We start from the raw sequence: 17,629 nt of genomic DNA, 5'->3' as shown, positions 1-17,629 counted from the left end.
TCTGATGATGGGGGACAAATGTGGGAAAAAAAAGGGTAAAAACTGCATTTCTGATTATTTCTTTATTCAAATTGTTGTGAAATAGGAATAGACAAAAAAATGCTGTTTGAAAAAGAGCTTATTTGTGATGTAGAAAATACAATGAGCAGGTCACAAGTTCCCTGCTCTGCTCCATTCTGATGCACTTTTTCAGACAAATAAATCCATGTATGTCTTTGTTTTCCTCGTCTGACCTGGCATCTGGCTAAAAACGGGACACGACTGGATAACTCTGAAATTGCTCGCCATTTTTGTTGCATCAATAATGTTAGGTTGGGGGTCTTGGCGCTGTAAGCTAGCAGGAGAGCATGTCAACAGATCGATAAGAGGAAATGGGGGAGACAAATTTCTACTAAACTACTGCCCCTCTGCAGAAACTGTCCCAGAAAAACAACAAAGGTTTTTGATTTTGGCTAGAAATAGCATAATCAGAATAAAAAGACCACTGGGAACGCTTTTACAATAGATCAACAGATGAAAGAAGTAAGTTTTTAAAAGATGAACATAAATTAGAAGTAAAAAAAGTGCAAAATTTTAGCAACATTTTCCTCCGACTGATGCAACTGTAAAGAGCTGGGGTGAAAAACAAAAACACAAAACTTGCAATTCTACATTTTAAACTGTCTCAATATGTAGAGTTATTAAAAAAAACCTTGGGTACGGTTAAGCATACAGCAGTTGTGATTTTAATGATCACGCTGGCAGCACGGCCTCCCCAGAGACCGCCGAATGAGCATCTATTTTTGTCCCCATCTCTGACGATGCCCGGAGTTTAATCCAGATATATATAGAGATATATTTAGGTTTTGCACAAAGTCCCCACACCGTATTTAATGAGGAGATTGTGCTGATATTAGAAAGTCACTCTTCTGTTTATCAAAGCAAGCAGAAAGAATACAAACACAAAGTCTGCGTCACACTAATGTGGCGATAAGATACAAGCGGAGTTTTCCACTTTGTGGGGGGGCGAATCCATCAGGAAGCCAATATGTTGACAAGTTGAACTTGATGAATTGGGAGAGAAATTGTAATTTACAGTTGGATGGCATTTTGGAAGATAGCCCTGTTTTCCTTGAATGGTTTGGAAAGGAAGTGGTTTTAAACAAGCCACTTAGATAAGCAGTGAAACCTTTAATCCATGACTTCACTTCAAGTCTTTGTCTTGGGGTCACATAGACCTGGGAGTCCATTGAAAGCAATGCTATGCCATTAGCTGTTACATGAGTCCTTTGTCCTCAGCAGGAGTGAGACGGTGAGGGACAGTCATTACCCTCCACTGCCTGATGAGCCCCTTCAGGTGTTTATGACCTGAGTGAAAACTGTAGTTTCTGGAGACTGTTGATGAAAGATGAAAGGCTATATCGTTGACTGAAGGCGCATCTTTTTTTTTTTTTGGGACAAAAATAGCATTCTCACTCAAAGCATCCTTTCTTTTAGGACCACCCTGTCCTCTCAAATGAGTGGGAACCGCAGACTGTTTTCCATTGGAGCTGGCCTTGGGGTGCTGATATAAACTTGTTTGGTCTCTCCAATGTACAATTTTTGTAGCAGGGGATTGAGTACATCACTTTACTTTGCTCGTGTCTTCCTCTGTTTGGTGCAGTGTGATTTATGTGTTGTCCCTCTTTCCCACTCCCCTCCGGGGGAGCAGGAGTGATTCCAGATTCCAGTCGGCTCGTCCGTGCTCCTCTACTTGCCGTGGACCTCGCCTCGGGCTCCACTGTGCTCCTGCTCCTGTCCTTGGCTGTGGACCCTTCCTCTGGCTCGTCTCGCGCCCCCAGCTGTCCCCCAACTCTATCTGGATGAAGCACATCTGCTGCACTATTTAAATATGTAGTTGTAGGGATAGATAAGTTAATTATTCTCTAAGAGCTCTGGTACATCGCCCATCCATCCTGGGGGAGGATCCCTCTTTCACGTGGACACCTCTGAGGTTTCTTCTTTTTATTCTAGAATCTGTTTTTGTTTGTTTTCAGAGTTTTTCCTTACTGAGAAGGAAAGTCTTAGGGCAGGGATGCCCAGTTAGCTTAGTCTGTTTAGTTTAGCAATTACCGTATTTTCCGGTCTATAAGTCGCTCCGGAGTATAAGTCGCACCAGCCCAAAAATGCATTATAAAGTAGAAAAAAACACATAAGTCGCACTGGACTATAAATCGCATTTTGACAGGAAATTAATTTGGCAAAATCTGAGACCAAGAACTAATAACAATTTCCATGCGGGAACCTCCCAAATGGATAAATAAAGTTGTCTATCTAATAACTTGCACAAGCTCATATGGCACAATCATAGCAGACTGTTTATCTCATAATTTCACAGTAATTCTTTCTCATACTTATTTATTTATTCATTTCATGAAGCATCATTGGCCAACTAATACTCTGTTTTCATCCTGTATTTGTAGAAACAGTTGTCATTTTTATTGCATTTCTGAATCTATGAAATCATTGGAAAATAGAATATTATGTTTTTAGCCTTCAAGATCTTACTGTAAAAAAAGGTCTGCTGATTCTCTGAGTCACTTAACATACTCTTAACACTTAACTTACCTCATACATCAAATTGACCCATGAACATCATCTCAGGAGGGTTAAAAATGTATTTATTTCAATTTATTTCTAATATACGTCGCTGCGGAGTATAAGTCGCACCCCTTGCCAAACTATGAAAAACAGGGTGACTTACAGTCTGGAAAATGTCTGATTCCATTGTGACGACTATTGTTGTAATATAAATAAAATTAAATATCTGAGGTATTTTCATTGATGGAAGTGGTGTTTTCAACATGTTTTTGTGGAATTCTTCACAGAATGGAGGACACACACAAAAGAAAATAAAGCTTAAAATTGCATTTCTGAGTGTTTCTTAAGGCAAATCGTCGTAAATCAGGAGCAGATAAAAATATTTAGTTTGGGAAAGTTATATCTATGATGTAGAAAAGGCACTGGGTGGGCCACAAGCTTCCTGCTCGCTCCATTCTGATGCCTCCGCTTGTGCGTCTTCATTCTAGTGAAAAACTGTATAGCTTGATAACGCTGATATTGCTCACCATTTTTGTTGCACTGGTGATGTTAGGTTGAGGGTGTGAGAGCTAACGGGAGAGCATGTAAACAGAGAGCTCTCAGCAATGGGGAGGGGAAGTTTTAGTGAACTTCTGCTGGTCTGCAGAAAATAGGTCCTTTTTGATTTTCCCTAAAAATGTCAATCATGCTGAAGAGACCACTGGGAACGCTTTTCTAATAGATCAAAAGATGATCGGAGTGGGACTCTGAGAAGCAACGTCCCGGTGATTTTTTTATACAACTTTTTCTGCATGTAATGTTCAGATATTTCACAAGTTTGGCAAACTCCACAAAAAATAAGTCATTTTTCAATGAAATAAACACATCAAACAATAATTCATGATTTTTTCTGTTCTGGTGTGCAGCAGTCACAGAATGACTCTGACTTATCTGCAAATAAACATACCTGACCTAAAAAAAACACAGCCATTATCAGTGAAGACAGCTGCTAAGGTGGAAGTGATCAGAAACACATCCCAGGCAGTAATTAAAGGGCTTAATCCAAACGCCAGGCGTGACAAGATTTTGAGCAGGCTAGAAACACTTTGGAATACCCCAGACAGCTTTATTTGGAGCAATTGTTTCAGATGAGTTTACATTTTCAGACGGACGCTTCCTGCTGGAACCACAGACAGCGACTGGGAGGAGGAACAAGCCCAACGCTGGCGGAATGTGGGTCGATCCCGGGTTCCCCCCCCCCGGTGGAGAGTGACCTCAAATATGCTCAGTGGGAAATCTACGCGATGACCGTTTTGGAAATTGACTCCAACATACAGACTAAGTGCTAATACCTGGGAGTAAAAAATAAATAAAAATAAAAATCTCAAACCATCCACTTCCACCCAAGGTGTCCCGGGGATCTTGGAGCACAGATACCATCAGCTCATTCCTCTTGATGAGCCCCCCCCCTCCCCTAACACTATGAACACAAACACTCCCACGTCGTCATCCGTCCCTCGCCGACAGCTTTGGATGAACTTTCCAACAGATGGCGGTGCTTAAGAGTCCTGGCGATTATCTAAAGATCGCTCTTTCCTCCCTTCAGGGAATCGTTGCGACTAATCAAGACGTAACTGCTCTTTCCATAATTCAAAAGTCTTATTCTAATTTGTCACATCCGTGATAGCCGGGCAATACATCTTAACCCTGAGAGAAGTGTGTGTTTTATTAATATGTCATTATGAAAGATTGGAGGTCTGCTGTCTCAGAAGATGCTGATCACTTTCTTCACGCATGAAAAATCTTCAGCTTGACCTTCAAGAAAGCATTAATAAGCTATTTGTTCTTGTTGCTGGTGGCTATAAATGGACTTCATAGAACCCCATATGCTCTGTACATTTGCATGCATAGTTTTTGTGCGCGAGCTCCCGTGTTGATTAGTCTTTTTCTAGTCTTAAAGTTGCGTCCGCGGAATGCTACACACACGCCGCCTTCAGTAACACGTCTATAATAAGTCTATAATATTAACGCGTGTAAATGCATGTTCCAGGCTTAAAACTAATGATTTCTGCATTGCTACACAAGTTTTTACAACTGTTTTTAGGCTCCAAGTGCCAAATGCGTGGCCATTGAATGTGCATTGCCAGCCACACAGGTCGAACTTTTACGAATGTGACTCGGGATTTGGTTGGGATGTACGGATGACGTCCCCATTAATTCCCGGAGAGGGCCAACCGTTTGAAAATAGTCCGATCATTAAAGAGAAGGAGCCCAACAATGTCTGCGTTTGTTTTTCGGATAAGGCAGCTCTTCTGTCAAGATGGTAATCCATATCCGCCATGGCAAGGAGGCTAGCAAGTGAACGGAACCGTTTCCTTCCCAATTTGCGAGATTTACATCGCTTTGACATTTTTCAGCAAGCCTCTTCCACTGCAGGAGGCAGAAGTGTAAGGGTTAATGGCCAACGAAGTGAGCATTATCACTTTTTAACGCATGCCGTGGAAGCCTGAACCATCCCCAAAGTGCGTTAAAAAGTGATAATGCTCACTTTAAAGGCCATTAACCCGCTCATACCATGGTCACTTACAACAGAAATAGATATTTACCAATTTTTAGTTCTTAATTCTTGTTTTTTCTCCAATTTGGATCGCTTTTTTCACGAAAAGTGGACTATTTGTTACATAATGCGGCGCGTTGCCACAGTAAAGTGACATGGCGCGGCACCACCGCTGCAGTCAAGATTCAGCGATATATATATATATATATATATATACATACATATGCTGATCGTCCCGATGAGTTAAATGAAGCATCAGTTCTGAGAGAAAGTTCTCCTCTTACCAGTTGTTCTTGTCCAGATGATGAAGCTTAAGGTTGTTTTAAAGAAGCCGGCGCAGTGATACAGAATATTTAAGATAGGTGACCGGAACTTCTTTTTGGGGCGTGCGGTTATCACTTTTTAACGCACACGAGCAGCCAATCGGAATGGAGTATTCACCCAGACTATGGTATTAGCGCGAGTAAACAGTAGAAAAGCAAGAAGAAGCCCCACCCTGCTGGTCAACACCAAGTGCGGTCAATGCGCATTTACTGCATTCTTGAACACGTGTTTACGTCGCTTAAGAAGGCGGGAGTGACCGCTCTCATTATCTGTTCTTTCCCAGCAGTTTCACTCACCCTGAGAGTCGGCTGTCAATCACTTCCCCAGAGGCGGGTAGCCAGCAGGACAGCAGCGCACTCATCAAAGGTGGCAGCGGACAGGAAGAAAACACCCACAGAGCCTCAAGTCGCAGCAATTAAAGTGGCGCACAGCTGAAAGACAGGAACCCGAGGCCTCCTGAAGGTCAGCACTAAACCCAATTACCAGCTGAGCGGGGAGGAAGTCTTCCAGCCGCAGCCCCGAACAATCAAGACGCCTCCGTCAACGCAGGAACCAAACCTTTGAAAAAGAAGGTCAATGAAAAGTGTTTTTTATTGTTGCCCAGACCACAAAAGGTGAAAAGCACGAGGGCATTTCATGCCCAGACCTTTTAAAAAAGAATACAGGATTAAAAGTTATAAAAATAAAATAAAAAAACCATCTACAAGGACAGTTCAGTGACTCGCAAAGATCCTTATTAGAACTTTAAAGGACTTTATGGAAGAATACAAAATCTTGTAATGTTTCACAGTGTAAAAGGTGAAAGTCTGAGGATGGAAACTGTTGCTACACAGTAGTTTCATGTTTCCACAAGCAGTTTTTCTGACTTCCTGGACCGTCTCCGTTACTCAAAAGCATCACTTGTTCCTTTGCTTTCACCGCACCGCCGTTTGGAGTGACCAGGTTAAGGCCGTATGACTTGTTTTGGCTTTGCAGCTCAGTGCTGCCAGTCCGTCGTACCGGACCGGAGTCTTTACCGGAGCTGGACAGCCCGGCGGAAGCCGACCGTTCGGGCTCCACGGTCACCAGCGTCCCGTTACCGAGCGCAGCTTTTCCTTTGTCGGAGTGGCGGGAGCGGCGCGGCAGACTGGCGCTGTCGCTGCTGTCCTGCTGCAGCTGGCTCTGATGCTGCTCTCTGTAGGCCATGTAGGCAGCCCGTCGGCTGTTCCGTGCCGCCAAATCGTAGTGGTGGTGTCGCCTGTGGGGGGCGCTCTGCACGCTGCCCTCCACACTGGTGGGCACGTCGTAGGCGTACTCTCGCAGCACCGTCAGTCTGCTCCCTCTGTGCGTCCGCGTTCTGTTTTTATGATGCCTCCCGGCGAGCCCGTTGATGTTGTTCATGGGGCGGAACTGCACCTCGACCGGCGCCACGTGCATTTTGATCTCATTGTCCAGCGAATGCTCGGTCAGGCTGTTGTCCAAGTTCCCCCCGGTGGCCGCCGGGGCCGAGGCAGACTTGCACTGGGCCGCCTCGGCGTGCAGGTTGGTCAGCTTGCTGCCGTGGGCGGAGTTGCGCACACTCGGAGCGCTTTTGTTCGTAACGGCGGAGTCTGCGTTGCTGTGGCCAGACTTCGTTGACACCCCGTCAGCTTTGGTGTCGGATCCTGGGGTGGATGCCATCGCCGCCCCTGGCAGAGGAAGAAGAACATCCTCCTGGGCGGAGTAAGTGCGCCTTCCTGGGCAACAAGCCTGTGACCAATGCCGCCTCATGTCCTGCCTGTTGACGCAGTGATGCGCCACCATGAATGCCCCCAGAGCCAGAGCGGCCACCCCAAACAGGCAGGTAAAAACCAAGTCATAGGGGTAACTCTGTGACACGGCCATGGCAGCAAACACCCAGAGCGCCGCGTACAGTCCCAACGCTCCAACCGCGCCCATAAGCTGGGTGGCGAAGCTGTGCTCATTCTCCAGGGCCGAGAGGGGCACAGCATGAGGAGCGGACGCCGCGGAGCCGGACCCCTCATGAGGCTGCGGCTGCAGGGTCAAGGGGTGGCAGTGGCTACTGGGACCGTCCGGCCCGACCTCGCTGCTGGCTGCAGCCAGGTGGTGCTGTTCCTCAGTCGTCTCCTTCAGCTCGTAGCAGCGTTCGGGGTGCCGTCTCAGCTGGAGCAGGATGCTGAGGAAGTACATGCAGTCCACGAAGAGGATGAACCCTGCCGGCCCGTAAAACGCCCCGATGCTCGGTTCCCACGCCATCCAGCAACTGGAAGATGAACAACCACAAATGACCCTCATTAAAAACACCACCGCCTCCCTTCCATCTTGTTTATTCACTTCAAAAAAGAAAAACATAAACACTTTGGAAAACTTTTCCAATCTCATTTTTACAGTTAACGTCCCGTTGGGTTTAATAACACAGCCTGATTTTCTTTTGCTTGCAGGAAATTAATTAAACTCCAAAGACTCCGAGACAGATATGGGTCCAGATTTCTCAATTAGTCAGCCGCGCTACACAATCCAAACAGCTGCCATAGCAGGGAGAGGGATGGAGGAGCTCGCTGTAAACTGGCAGCAGTGGCTTGTTGCTTGGATGCACATATTAATGGCCCGCCATAACAAGAGCTTTATGGAATAAACTTTTTCCTCTTTCATAAAAATGCCCTTTTCTACTAAAACCTGGCAGGTTACTGTGAATTCTGATGTACCCATGAGCACGGACGAGGAACCTCGGTGTGGGAGGATATACTCACTATGGTGCGTTTGTCTGGCTGCCATAGTTCTTGATGTTAGCTGCTGCAGTGATCCCACAAACGATGGTGGGTATGCCTCCACCGATCAAGTAGAACCTTTCAAAATAAAAGCAAAGAAATGTAAATCAGCGCTAGTGCCTCTAAATTAGAAAAAGGCAGGTCCTGTCATCATTTAGGCCTCCACACTGACACCATGTGGCAGCTTGACTACATTGCACGTGTTTAGAAGCATTAAAGCCGTTTCTCCAGTTCGACAAAGATCCATTCTGATTATCATTTGGATATTTTGTAAAAGCGTTCCCAGTGGTCTTTTAGCTAGGATTATGCTGTTTTTAGCCAAAATTTTAAAACAGTGTGTGATTTTCTACACAGTTTCTGCCGGGCGGCAGGACTTCATTAGAATTTCACCTCCGAATGGGGGGGCTCTATGTTTATACACTCCCACAAGAGCAGCGGTCCCCGGGCCGGTCGGCGGGTCATTTGGTAGCGGGCCGCACAGAAAAAATAAATAACTTGCATGACTTCCATTTTATTTTTTTCTGAATCTGAAAGATGTTTTATTTTATTTTTATAGTTTTATTTTTATATTTTTATTTTTTAGTTTTATTTTATTATTTTGAAAAACTGCCTGATTCTCTGTTCCATCCGTCTAGGTCACTCTAAACGCAGGCCAAGACGCTCTTCTCGGTCACGTGATAGGATACCACTAAAATAAAACCCAGGAACTAGCAAAATGAAAAAAAAAAAGCGCCTTTGGAAAGTTTCTTTGCCAAGTAGAAAAGGCCCAGCCAGGAGACAGAAGAGGAGCCTTCCACTCCCAAAAAAAGAAAGCTACATTTAATAGATAGTTCTTCTTTTTAGCACCATGAGTGTGGGAAGGGGAGAGGATGGTTGACACCTGTGTGATGTACAATGACATGCGTGTCAAAATAAAAGCTCAGGGATCGTCTGACCACGACTCTACACGACAATAATCATCCCCCTAAATTTGAAAGGCCGGTTCGTGAAAGCTTTGTGTGACGTCATACCGGTCTGTGGCGTTAAAAAGGTTGGGGGCCGCTGCACTAGAGGGCAGCTCCTCTCAGCCGCAATACTACATTACAACCAGAATGGCGAGCTATCCAGCTGTACCATTTTGCGTCAGATGTCAGCTCAGACGAGGAAAATCAAAGACGTACATGGATCTATTTGGCGGCATCAGCAAGGAGTGGAGCAGGAAGCTGATGGCCCGCCCAGCGCCTGTTCCACGTCACAAATATGCTTTTCTTCAAACAGCATTGCTCCTGATTCAAGACGATTTGAATAAAAAATACTCAGATACACTGTTTTTGTTACCACATTTTCTTTATATGTGTCCTCCATCATCAGAAAAAGGCCCCAAAAACATGTAAAAAACCCTAAAAAACACTATTTTCTTTGGAGTGGGTCTATTAAAAAGTCACTGCTTGATCCATGTGGGTTAAAGTGTGAGCTGAAGTCAAACCTGAGCATCGGCCTTGGCGGGGGAGGCGGCTCGTCCAGCTCTTCGTAACGTTTGGCCTTGCGTGTCACCTGCTTGTAGATGTTGCGTACGGTCACGCCCACCCACAGAGCCGTGGCAAGAGTTGAGTAGTGCAGCAAAATGCCCACCTGGATGAAGATGATGTTTTCAGAAAATACCTTCATAACTGGTGTGTTTGGAAATGATCCTGAGCAACTTTTTATGTAAGGAGAAATGTCCAAACATCTGAAACATTTAGGTAAAATTTGGGATTTTAGCTAAGGGTTCTTTCTTTTCAGTTAGAATTTTAGTTTTTTTTTTTTTAATCATCTGCTGTTTTTTAAAGAGCTAAAGTATAAAAATCAGTTTCCCCATTGGGGGATCAATACATATTCTATTCTATTCTATTCTATTCTCCCTTGGAAACTAAAGTGCAGGCGGTGCATAACTTTGGATTGTAAAGTTTGTCCATTCACAGGACGTTGCAGGCGGTGTGTACTCACTGCTTGGCAGACGCTTGCGTATCGCGTCTGATTGATGCCGCCAACAAAGACGGCGCTGGTGAGTGAAATGTGGAAGCAGAGGTTGACCAACATGTGCCAGGACTTGCGGCTCACTCGGACAGACCTTCAGGAACAGAAACCAGCACATCTCTGAGATAAAACTAGGACAATTGTGTGAATTGATTCTGTTTAGGAGGGCCTTTAATTTGAATAAACCTGAATATGATGAAGACACAAAAAAAAAAATAACAGCACGAATTATTTAAATGAGCCAAATTATATAAAATTAGTATTAGAATTAAATAAATATTACAAATTTGTTGTCTTGTTTTGACTTGTTTCCATCTTTAATGGCAATTTAAAGTCATTTTTTTCACAAATTAATATTAAAATGTTTTACCTTTAGAAGAAAAAAGAAATATCAAAACAAAAATATCCTCATTATTAAACAAATCTCAAAATTTTAAAAAACTATATAAACCTAAAAAAGAGAAAATAAAAAGTATGTGACTATCAGATCGTTCCTCTTTTACCTGTGATGGTAAATGTAGCTAACAATAACAGTGACCAGGCAGAGCAGCAAGGTGACGCTTGTGGCGTAGATGACTGGATGCAGAGGCTCAATGCTTGGAGAGAAAGTCTCCACCCGGTTCAGGTCCTGCAAGAATCATGATACCATTATGCTAATTATTTTTAAACCTCTTATGACCACTAGAGGGCAGCAAACTTAGAAGAAAAGGCCAGTGTTTCCCACATTACTCTTAAAAGTTAAAAACAAAATAGCTACAGTATGATATGCCATATTACTAGTAAACAGTGGCCTTGGCTGGCCACGAGAAGCTCCACCCACCATAAGAACACCATAGTTGCCCAGAGAGTTGCAGGATAAAGCAGTAAAATTGTCTTGCTGGTCCAGAATGCGGCAGCACCCGCTCCTCCACCCTCCCTGACCTCCATCCAGGCTCATGTTCCAACAGGCAGATACAGCGTCTGAGCCGTGTGCGAACCGTCGCAGGGTGACATTAACCGGGATCTTCAGGGCACGAGCAGATGAGCCATCTGATTTAAAAAAAAAATAAAAGATTGGCAGAGGATTGAGTATTAGTTTGGATTTTTCTGTTTTTAGACTGTATGTATGCCAACTACATATCGTGATCACTTTTCTAAACTAACCTAGTTTAGCCATGATAACAGGGGTGGCCACACTCCTCTTCCGTCCTCCATCAGCCAGCATGGAGGTGTTGCCCGTGGAGGGGAAAAACTTGCCGTTACGAAAGGCCAGCAGGTGGAGCCTGTAGACCGTGTCGTCCGCCGGTGCGGCCTGAGCAAAAAGGTACTGAGGAAGTTGCAGCGAAGCATCTACTGCTGTGTTCTGTGAGGCAAAAAAAAGAAGAAATAATTTGGGGCAATCAAACATTTAAAGTCCATGCTAAGAAAAAACTGCCAACAGCTTTTATTTAGCTGACCTTGTAAATGACGCTCTGTGCAGAGCTTGGCGTGTTGCACTTGAACATGAACTGAGCGGGGGTGTGCTCGGAATTACGCATCTGAAACAAAATGCAGCTCATGCCGTTCCAGTCACTGGCCCTGATGGTGTGGGCCTCCAGTGCAATGTTGGAGGAAGTCTGGAAGGAAAACAGAGAAAGGAAGGGATGTTTCTGCTCAATAGAATCCTGTTTTTGGTATTTTTAACATGTTTTTGTGGCATTTTTACCATGATGGAGGAAAATTTAGCTAGCAATTGCATTTCTGGAAGTCAGGAGCAGACAAAAAAATGCTGTTTGAAAAAGAACTTACAGTATTAAGGGGCATACTGGATAATACCGTCAAGGAATGGTCTATTTTTAACTTATTTCACATATAAGTCCATTAAACGAGACAAGAGTCAGAGATAAGTTCACCCGTCTATCACACTTTGTTAAGTGCGTTCGCAGTAGTGTTAGCCACATTGGTGTAGACACAATAACCTTGTCTGCAACATAAAAAAACAGGCCGCTACGACACACTTGACTATGATCACGCCAACTGCGAAACTTGTAAGTAGCAACGCTACATGTTAGCTGCATAAGTGTAGCCTACAAAACACCAAGCTTTGTTTGCAACAGAGGACCGGGTTCCTCTCAACATTGCTTCCATGTCAGTAAGCACAACCAGAAAGACTATATATAAGAATTTTTAATTTTTTTTTTTCAAATGTAGGGCTTTTAGGTAAGTCTTATAATATGGAAAATTGAGTATTTGTGATGTAGAGAACATTCTGGGTGGGCTACAAGCTCCATGCTCTGGACTCTCATCAAGAGGGAGGGGAAGGGTTTCTCCGTGCCACCAGCATATTCATTTCTAAATAAAACTAAAAATGGCACAAGGTTTAAAAGGAACGCATTGAAGATAAAAGATGATCAGAAAAGGGTCTTGACGACAACCGACCAAGGAAAAGGCCTGCGCCGTCGCTAGGTGGAAGACGGCGATCCTCTGCAGGCAGGCAACGATGCGAGAACACGCCAAGGCTTCACGCTGCGCCGTCCACAGCACTCTGTCGTCGGCCAGCATCAGGCTGCTGGCCAAGCTCACCATCACTTCGCCCAGCTGGAAAACAAAGACGACGACATGAGTAAAAACACATCCCAGGTGCTGGACTCTCTCCAGTGAGTGGAAACAGCAGCTTTCAAAGAACTTCAAGGGGCTGTAAAGCACAGCTGCAGTTGCTTAGACTAAACCCAGCTGTTCTTCCTCTTAGGGAGAAAATATCAACATAAACACTTACATCCTTATACTTTTCCACAAATCTGCCAAACTTTTCAAACATCTCTGCTATAAAGATGATGTCCATCTTGTCTGAGAAGTTGGCGGCATCGATCGTGAAGAGGAACAGGCGGTGCGCTATGGCCATCACATTGCTATCATTCAGAGGCATCTAGTGGAAAAATAAGAGTCAGACGAAGATGAGTTCAGGGAAATTTGAGCAGGTTGGCGTACGGAGGTCTGTGTTTCCAAGGAAAATCAAAACATGCATCAGTTTCACCTGATTGATGACAGAGAGAAATCTGGTGGTCTCTTTCTGAAACTGGCACTGGGAGTAGTCTTCCTCTGTCCAGTGACCCTCCTGGCTGCAGTAGCGCCACGCCTGTCGATCTTTACCGGAGCTTCCCAGGGGGGCGCCTGCGCTCGAGCGCAGTCTGTTACAGGGGAGTTCCACCCTGATTCCTGCCAGCGTGCGGGGCCACCTAAAAGAATCCAAATAAATCCAATCTAACTGATCTGATCATGGCCTCGTGTCCCGTTTGCTCCCAAACCTTACATGTGTGCTGCATTGAAAAAGCCAGAAGGTGGCGATGTTTGCACTGTAACAGAAATCCACTGGCAGAGCAAGATAAACAAATATTTATTCAAAACATCTCCTAAAAGCATTGAGTGTATAGGAGAACTGGACTGAGTGGCTCCTCCCCCTCATGTTCCAAACAGGAAGTATCTGCTAGTTCCAAAAAACCAAAATCCTATAGACTTCTATGAAGAAATAAACAGCTATTACTCAGTCATTCTGAGTCAGAATAACCGTTCTTGCTCTTCTACTTTTTTTTTTTATTCAAGTTGTAAACTGGCCAATCAGATGCCTCAGTAGAAGTTTAAAAGGTTTGACAGATTTTGTGTAGCCCGCTTTCAAGTGGTGGGCAAAAATAAACCAGTGACTGAATTGACTTTTGTTTCGTTGAAGTGGGGTATTTTCTGTGGGTGACGTCACACTCGCTCGGTCCAGTTTTCGTATACAAATTCAAATATGGGTCTCACATCTACCTGAACTCTCCCCTGTTGTTGGAAACCCGGTCAGGAGCGCAGTACTTGGCAGAACTGGGCAGCACCACAATGTGGACGGTGCGGGTGGTGTTGCCCCTGCTCGTCCACACCCGGCACTCCCAGCTCCCATTGAAACCAGGCTGAATGTTGGAGATGGTCAGCGCGCTGACGGAAAGCAAAGAACTTGATTTGGTTTGCCGTCTAGGGTAGTTTGAGTCATTCTCGTGCAGTGGGACAGACCGTACCTAGCAATCAGGGAGCAGTTCTCCACCACGGGGGTTTCGATGAAGATTCCTTGAGCGGCGTTAGGCTTGACCATGCGGCCGTTCTGATACCACAGCACTTGCATGTCCTTGGAAACACGGGAGGCCTGGCACTGGAAGGGCAGACTGTCCCCCTGAAAAACCACCTGCCGCTGGGATGGAGTCAGCTGGAAGGAGGGCAGCTCCAGGGGAGCATCTGAGGAAACCAAGCGGCATCTCCGTAAATCTCATCACAGCCGTGTGATATCACACAGTTGCATACTTTTGGACGACAGGGAGAACCGAAACTGTGCCTGGACTTCTTCTTCTTTTGCTTTGGGGCTATTTAGCATTCGTGTGAGGCGACCGGCTCCTGCTAAATCTGTGCCATGTGTTTTATAATCCCTCTGCGAGATGACTGCCAAACTGATAAGCCATGAGCGAGTACAAACAATGGCGTCTCTGGACTGGGCAGCCCTCGTCTTATCTCCCGTGTCGATGCACAGGCCTCTGCTCACTACACAAGCCCCGAAGACATCAAAACAGAAAAAAGAATTAAAGAGACAGTGCATCATTTTGACAGTTTTAGGCCCCTTATCCTTTATGTGCTCTGCATTTCATATCTAAGAATAAAAAACACACAAAGACAGTTTGCACTGAGATTTGTCTTTTGTTAACATTACAATTATCCCAACATACTTTTGCCCATATAAAAGACCCACTTCGATCATTTTAAAAGCTCAAATTCTGCATTTTTTTTCCAAAATAGGAATTTGCCTCGAGTTGTGGGCTGTTGGCAACCCCGTCTCCTCTTCCCTTCCCGTTGCTGCGAGCTCAGAGCAGGGAGCTTGGGGCCCAACTGCATATTTAGTCTGCTCCTGATTCAAGATTTCAATACCCACAAAGGCAATTTTGATCTTAGTTTTCTTTAGATATATTCTCCATCATCAGGTTTTTGTGTAAAAAACAAAAAGTGGATATTCTTCTGAGCGGGTCTTTAATATGTTGTTTGGCAAAAAAAGAAAGAAAAAAAGAATCTTTTTTATGGTTTAAAGTCCTGTAGACTTTTACATTTTTTAAAGAATGCATACATTTTTTTCTTTAATTTTATCTATGACCGGTCTCCTGTTCAACTTGAACACTGTTTAACCTTTGCAGATACACTAAATAAACTCAATAACATATCTGTCATAACTAATCCATCAAAGTGTTTTCAGACTAGTTGATAGTTCTGGTAAACTGTTTGGAGTTTTGTAGTTATTGTGGATGCACAACTTCAAAATTATATTATAGGCCAGTCGTTTTTGGAAGATTCTATGACTGATTTTAGGGTAAATCCAGTTGAGTTCTCTGGACAAGCTGCTGCCTTCAACCTGAAAATAGTTCAGTTTAAGTGGTTGTCCGTACCGCAGGTGAACAGGCCCGGCCCCACGGAGGTGACGAGCTGTCCCTGGAGGGACTGCGGGTAGGAGCACTTGGTGTTCTTCACAGAAATGTTCCGGTCCTTGATCCAGCGCAGCAGCCATAGAAGGTTGCAGTCACACAGCAGGTAAGGAGTCTGAAACTCCCTGGAGACAGACCACAGGAAACGCACAAGATGGCTGAATTTCCTTTAGAATTTCTTTTAGAAACAAAAACTTTAAATAAAAGCTTGATTTTGGTCTTGGACAAAAGCGATCAACTAGTTTATCAAACTTACAAAGACTTTAGAGACTCCAAGTTATCAAAAGTTCCAGGAGAAATTGAGGAGAACTTGTTTCCTGCTAGGTTTCTGTTGAAAACAAAAAGAAAAACAAAATAAAAAAAACTTGCTTGTGAATATGCTGGGACGTTTAATTACACCTTTAACGGTACAAAACACTTACAGTCGGATAAGATTAGCGAGGCCCTTGAAAATGTCTGCATTAAGACAGCCAATGTTGTTGTTGGACAAATCTCTGCAACACAAATGATGAAATTCCATTTGTAGACGTGTGCAGGGTAAAAGAAACCACCAAAGTCATCATCTAAATTCCTAACAGTTGGCCATGAAAACACAGGGGATAGAAAAGAAAACAAGCCACACTTTAAAGACAAGTCTGGACAGAGACTTTCAAAACTTCACCGACACATTTACAGCTTTTGAGGTGATATCAGTGTTTGTGTGGGCCTCCGGGGGAGTCTACACATCAATCACTGGTGATTAGTGCCAAATCAGGCGTGTTTCCAGTCTGGATGTGACCTGACAAGACGCGTCTGGGATATATCAGACGAGAGCGTCCGACAGTACTGACCAGAGAGAGAAAAAAAAAAAAAACTGCAACTGAATGTAGACAAAAAAGATGGCTACCAATAACATAAAATTACTAAACTTAGATTTAACTTTTTACAGAGTAGGGATGGTTGGGTTACCAGTCTCCTCCTAACATCCTGCAGCTCTGTGGTTGATGAAACAGCGTTTATCATTTTTATCCAGAGAAAGTCTCAGACATGCTTAGATAGACAAAATAAACACAAATAGAAGGAAAACAACTAGAAGACAAAAGTGAGAAAACAATACGGTAATTGGGTGACATGAGATGATGCATAGATCCAAATTAATCAGTTTCATTTACTTTAATATTCTAGTTTACCTTTATACTTGTAGCCTAAAGTGTGTTGTTTAAGAATAAAACCCTATTTTGACCAATAAAATATCAAAATAATTTATTTGACCCAAAAAAATAAAGTAAAGTTGAACGCTAAAATAATAATAATGTTAGGCTGGTGTGATGGGCTGGAAAGCATGTAAACATAGAGCTCTCAGCAATGGGGAGGGGGTAGGTTTACTGTAACCCTTGTGCTATCCTAGTCACTTTAACATTGGGTGTGGGGTCTTCTAGACCCCACAAGACAGTGCGCTGTCAATGATTTGTGATCTTCACTGGTGTCCATGGATTACATGAAATCCTCTTCACCTTTATCCACCTTTGTCATGGTAGGAAGAACACGTCAATGTAAGGATCTGGACCCCATAGGATAGAACAAGGGTTAAGTCAATGGTCCCGCCCATAGGCGAATATATAATGAAGTACTGTTGCTCTGTAGGAACTATGTCCTAGAGAACGACACAGGGATCTTGGAAAAATAAAAAATAGCATAATTATAATTTAATGGGCTGCATGGTGGTAGAGTGGTTGGCGCTCTTGCCTCACAGTAAGAAGGCCCCTGGTTCAAGTCCTAGCTGGGGGACCAAAAACAGAACAACTATGGGGGACCTTTCTGTGTGGAGTTTGCATGTTCTCCCCGTGCATCCGTGGGTTTTCTCCGGGGTCTCCGGCTTCCTCCCACCGTCCCAAAACATGCTTCATAGGTCAAATGGCCACTCTACATTGTCCATAGGTGTGAGAGTGAATGGATGTGTGATATGTGGCCCTGTGACAGACTGGCGAACTGTCCAGGGTGTCCCCTGCCTTCGCCCACAAGTGGCCGTGATAGGCTCCGGC

General features: G+C 44.1%; 1 protein-coding gene across 1 annotated transcript in view; it reads right to left on the bottom strand.

Annotated features, from left to right (window-relative positions):
* Positions 1-5,991: 5,991 nt before the first annotated feature.
* adgra3 (adhesion G protein-coupled receptor A3) overlaps positions 5,992-17,629 on the bottom strand; it is a 28,536-nt gene continuing 16,898 nt past the window's right edge. The window contains exons 4-19 of the mRNA XM_023966016.2: positions 16,031-16,102; positions 15,865-15,936; positions 15,573-15,733; positions 14,169-14,382; positions 13,924-14,088; positions 13,154-13,355; positions 12,896-13,045; positions 12,559-12,717; positions 11,598-11,756; positions 11,305-11,503; positions 10,982-11,190; positions 10,665-10,789; positions 10,132-10,255; positions 9,632-9,777; positions 8,149-8,244; positions 5,992-7,661 (exon numbers count right to left, since the gene is read on the bottom strand). Of these exons, the coding sequence (XP_023821784.1) occupies positions 6,245-7,661; positions 8,149-8,244; positions 9,632-9,777; positions 10,132-10,255; positions 10,665-10,789; positions 10,982-11,190; positions 11,305-11,503; positions 11,598-11,756; positions 12,559-12,717; positions 12,896-13,045; positions 13,154-13,355; positions 13,924-14,088; positions 14,169-14,382; positions 15,573-15,733; positions 15,865-15,936; positions 16,031-16,102 (3,670 nt within the window). The 3' untranslated portion in view covers positions 5,992-6,244. The remainder of the gene's footprint in view (positions 7,662-8,148; positions 8,245-9,631; positions 9,778-10,131; positions 10,256-10,664; positions 10,790-10,981; positions 11,191-11,304; positions 11,504-11,597; positions 11,757-12,558; positions 12,718-12,895; positions 13,046-13,153; positions 13,356-13,923; positions 14,089-14,168; positions 14,383-15,572; positions 15,734-15,864; positions 15,937-16,030; positions 16,103-17,629) is intronic.

This window comes from Oryzias latipes, chromosome 18, assembly GCF_053564925.1.
Source record: "Oryzias latipes strain Hd-rR chromosome 18, Olatipes_Hd-rR_3.1".
Lineage (NCBI taxonomy): Eukaryota > Metazoa > Chordata > Actinopteri > Beloniformes > Adrianichthyidae > Oryzias > Oryzias latipes.
This window is presented reverse-complemented; position numbering and strand designations above follow the sequence as displayed.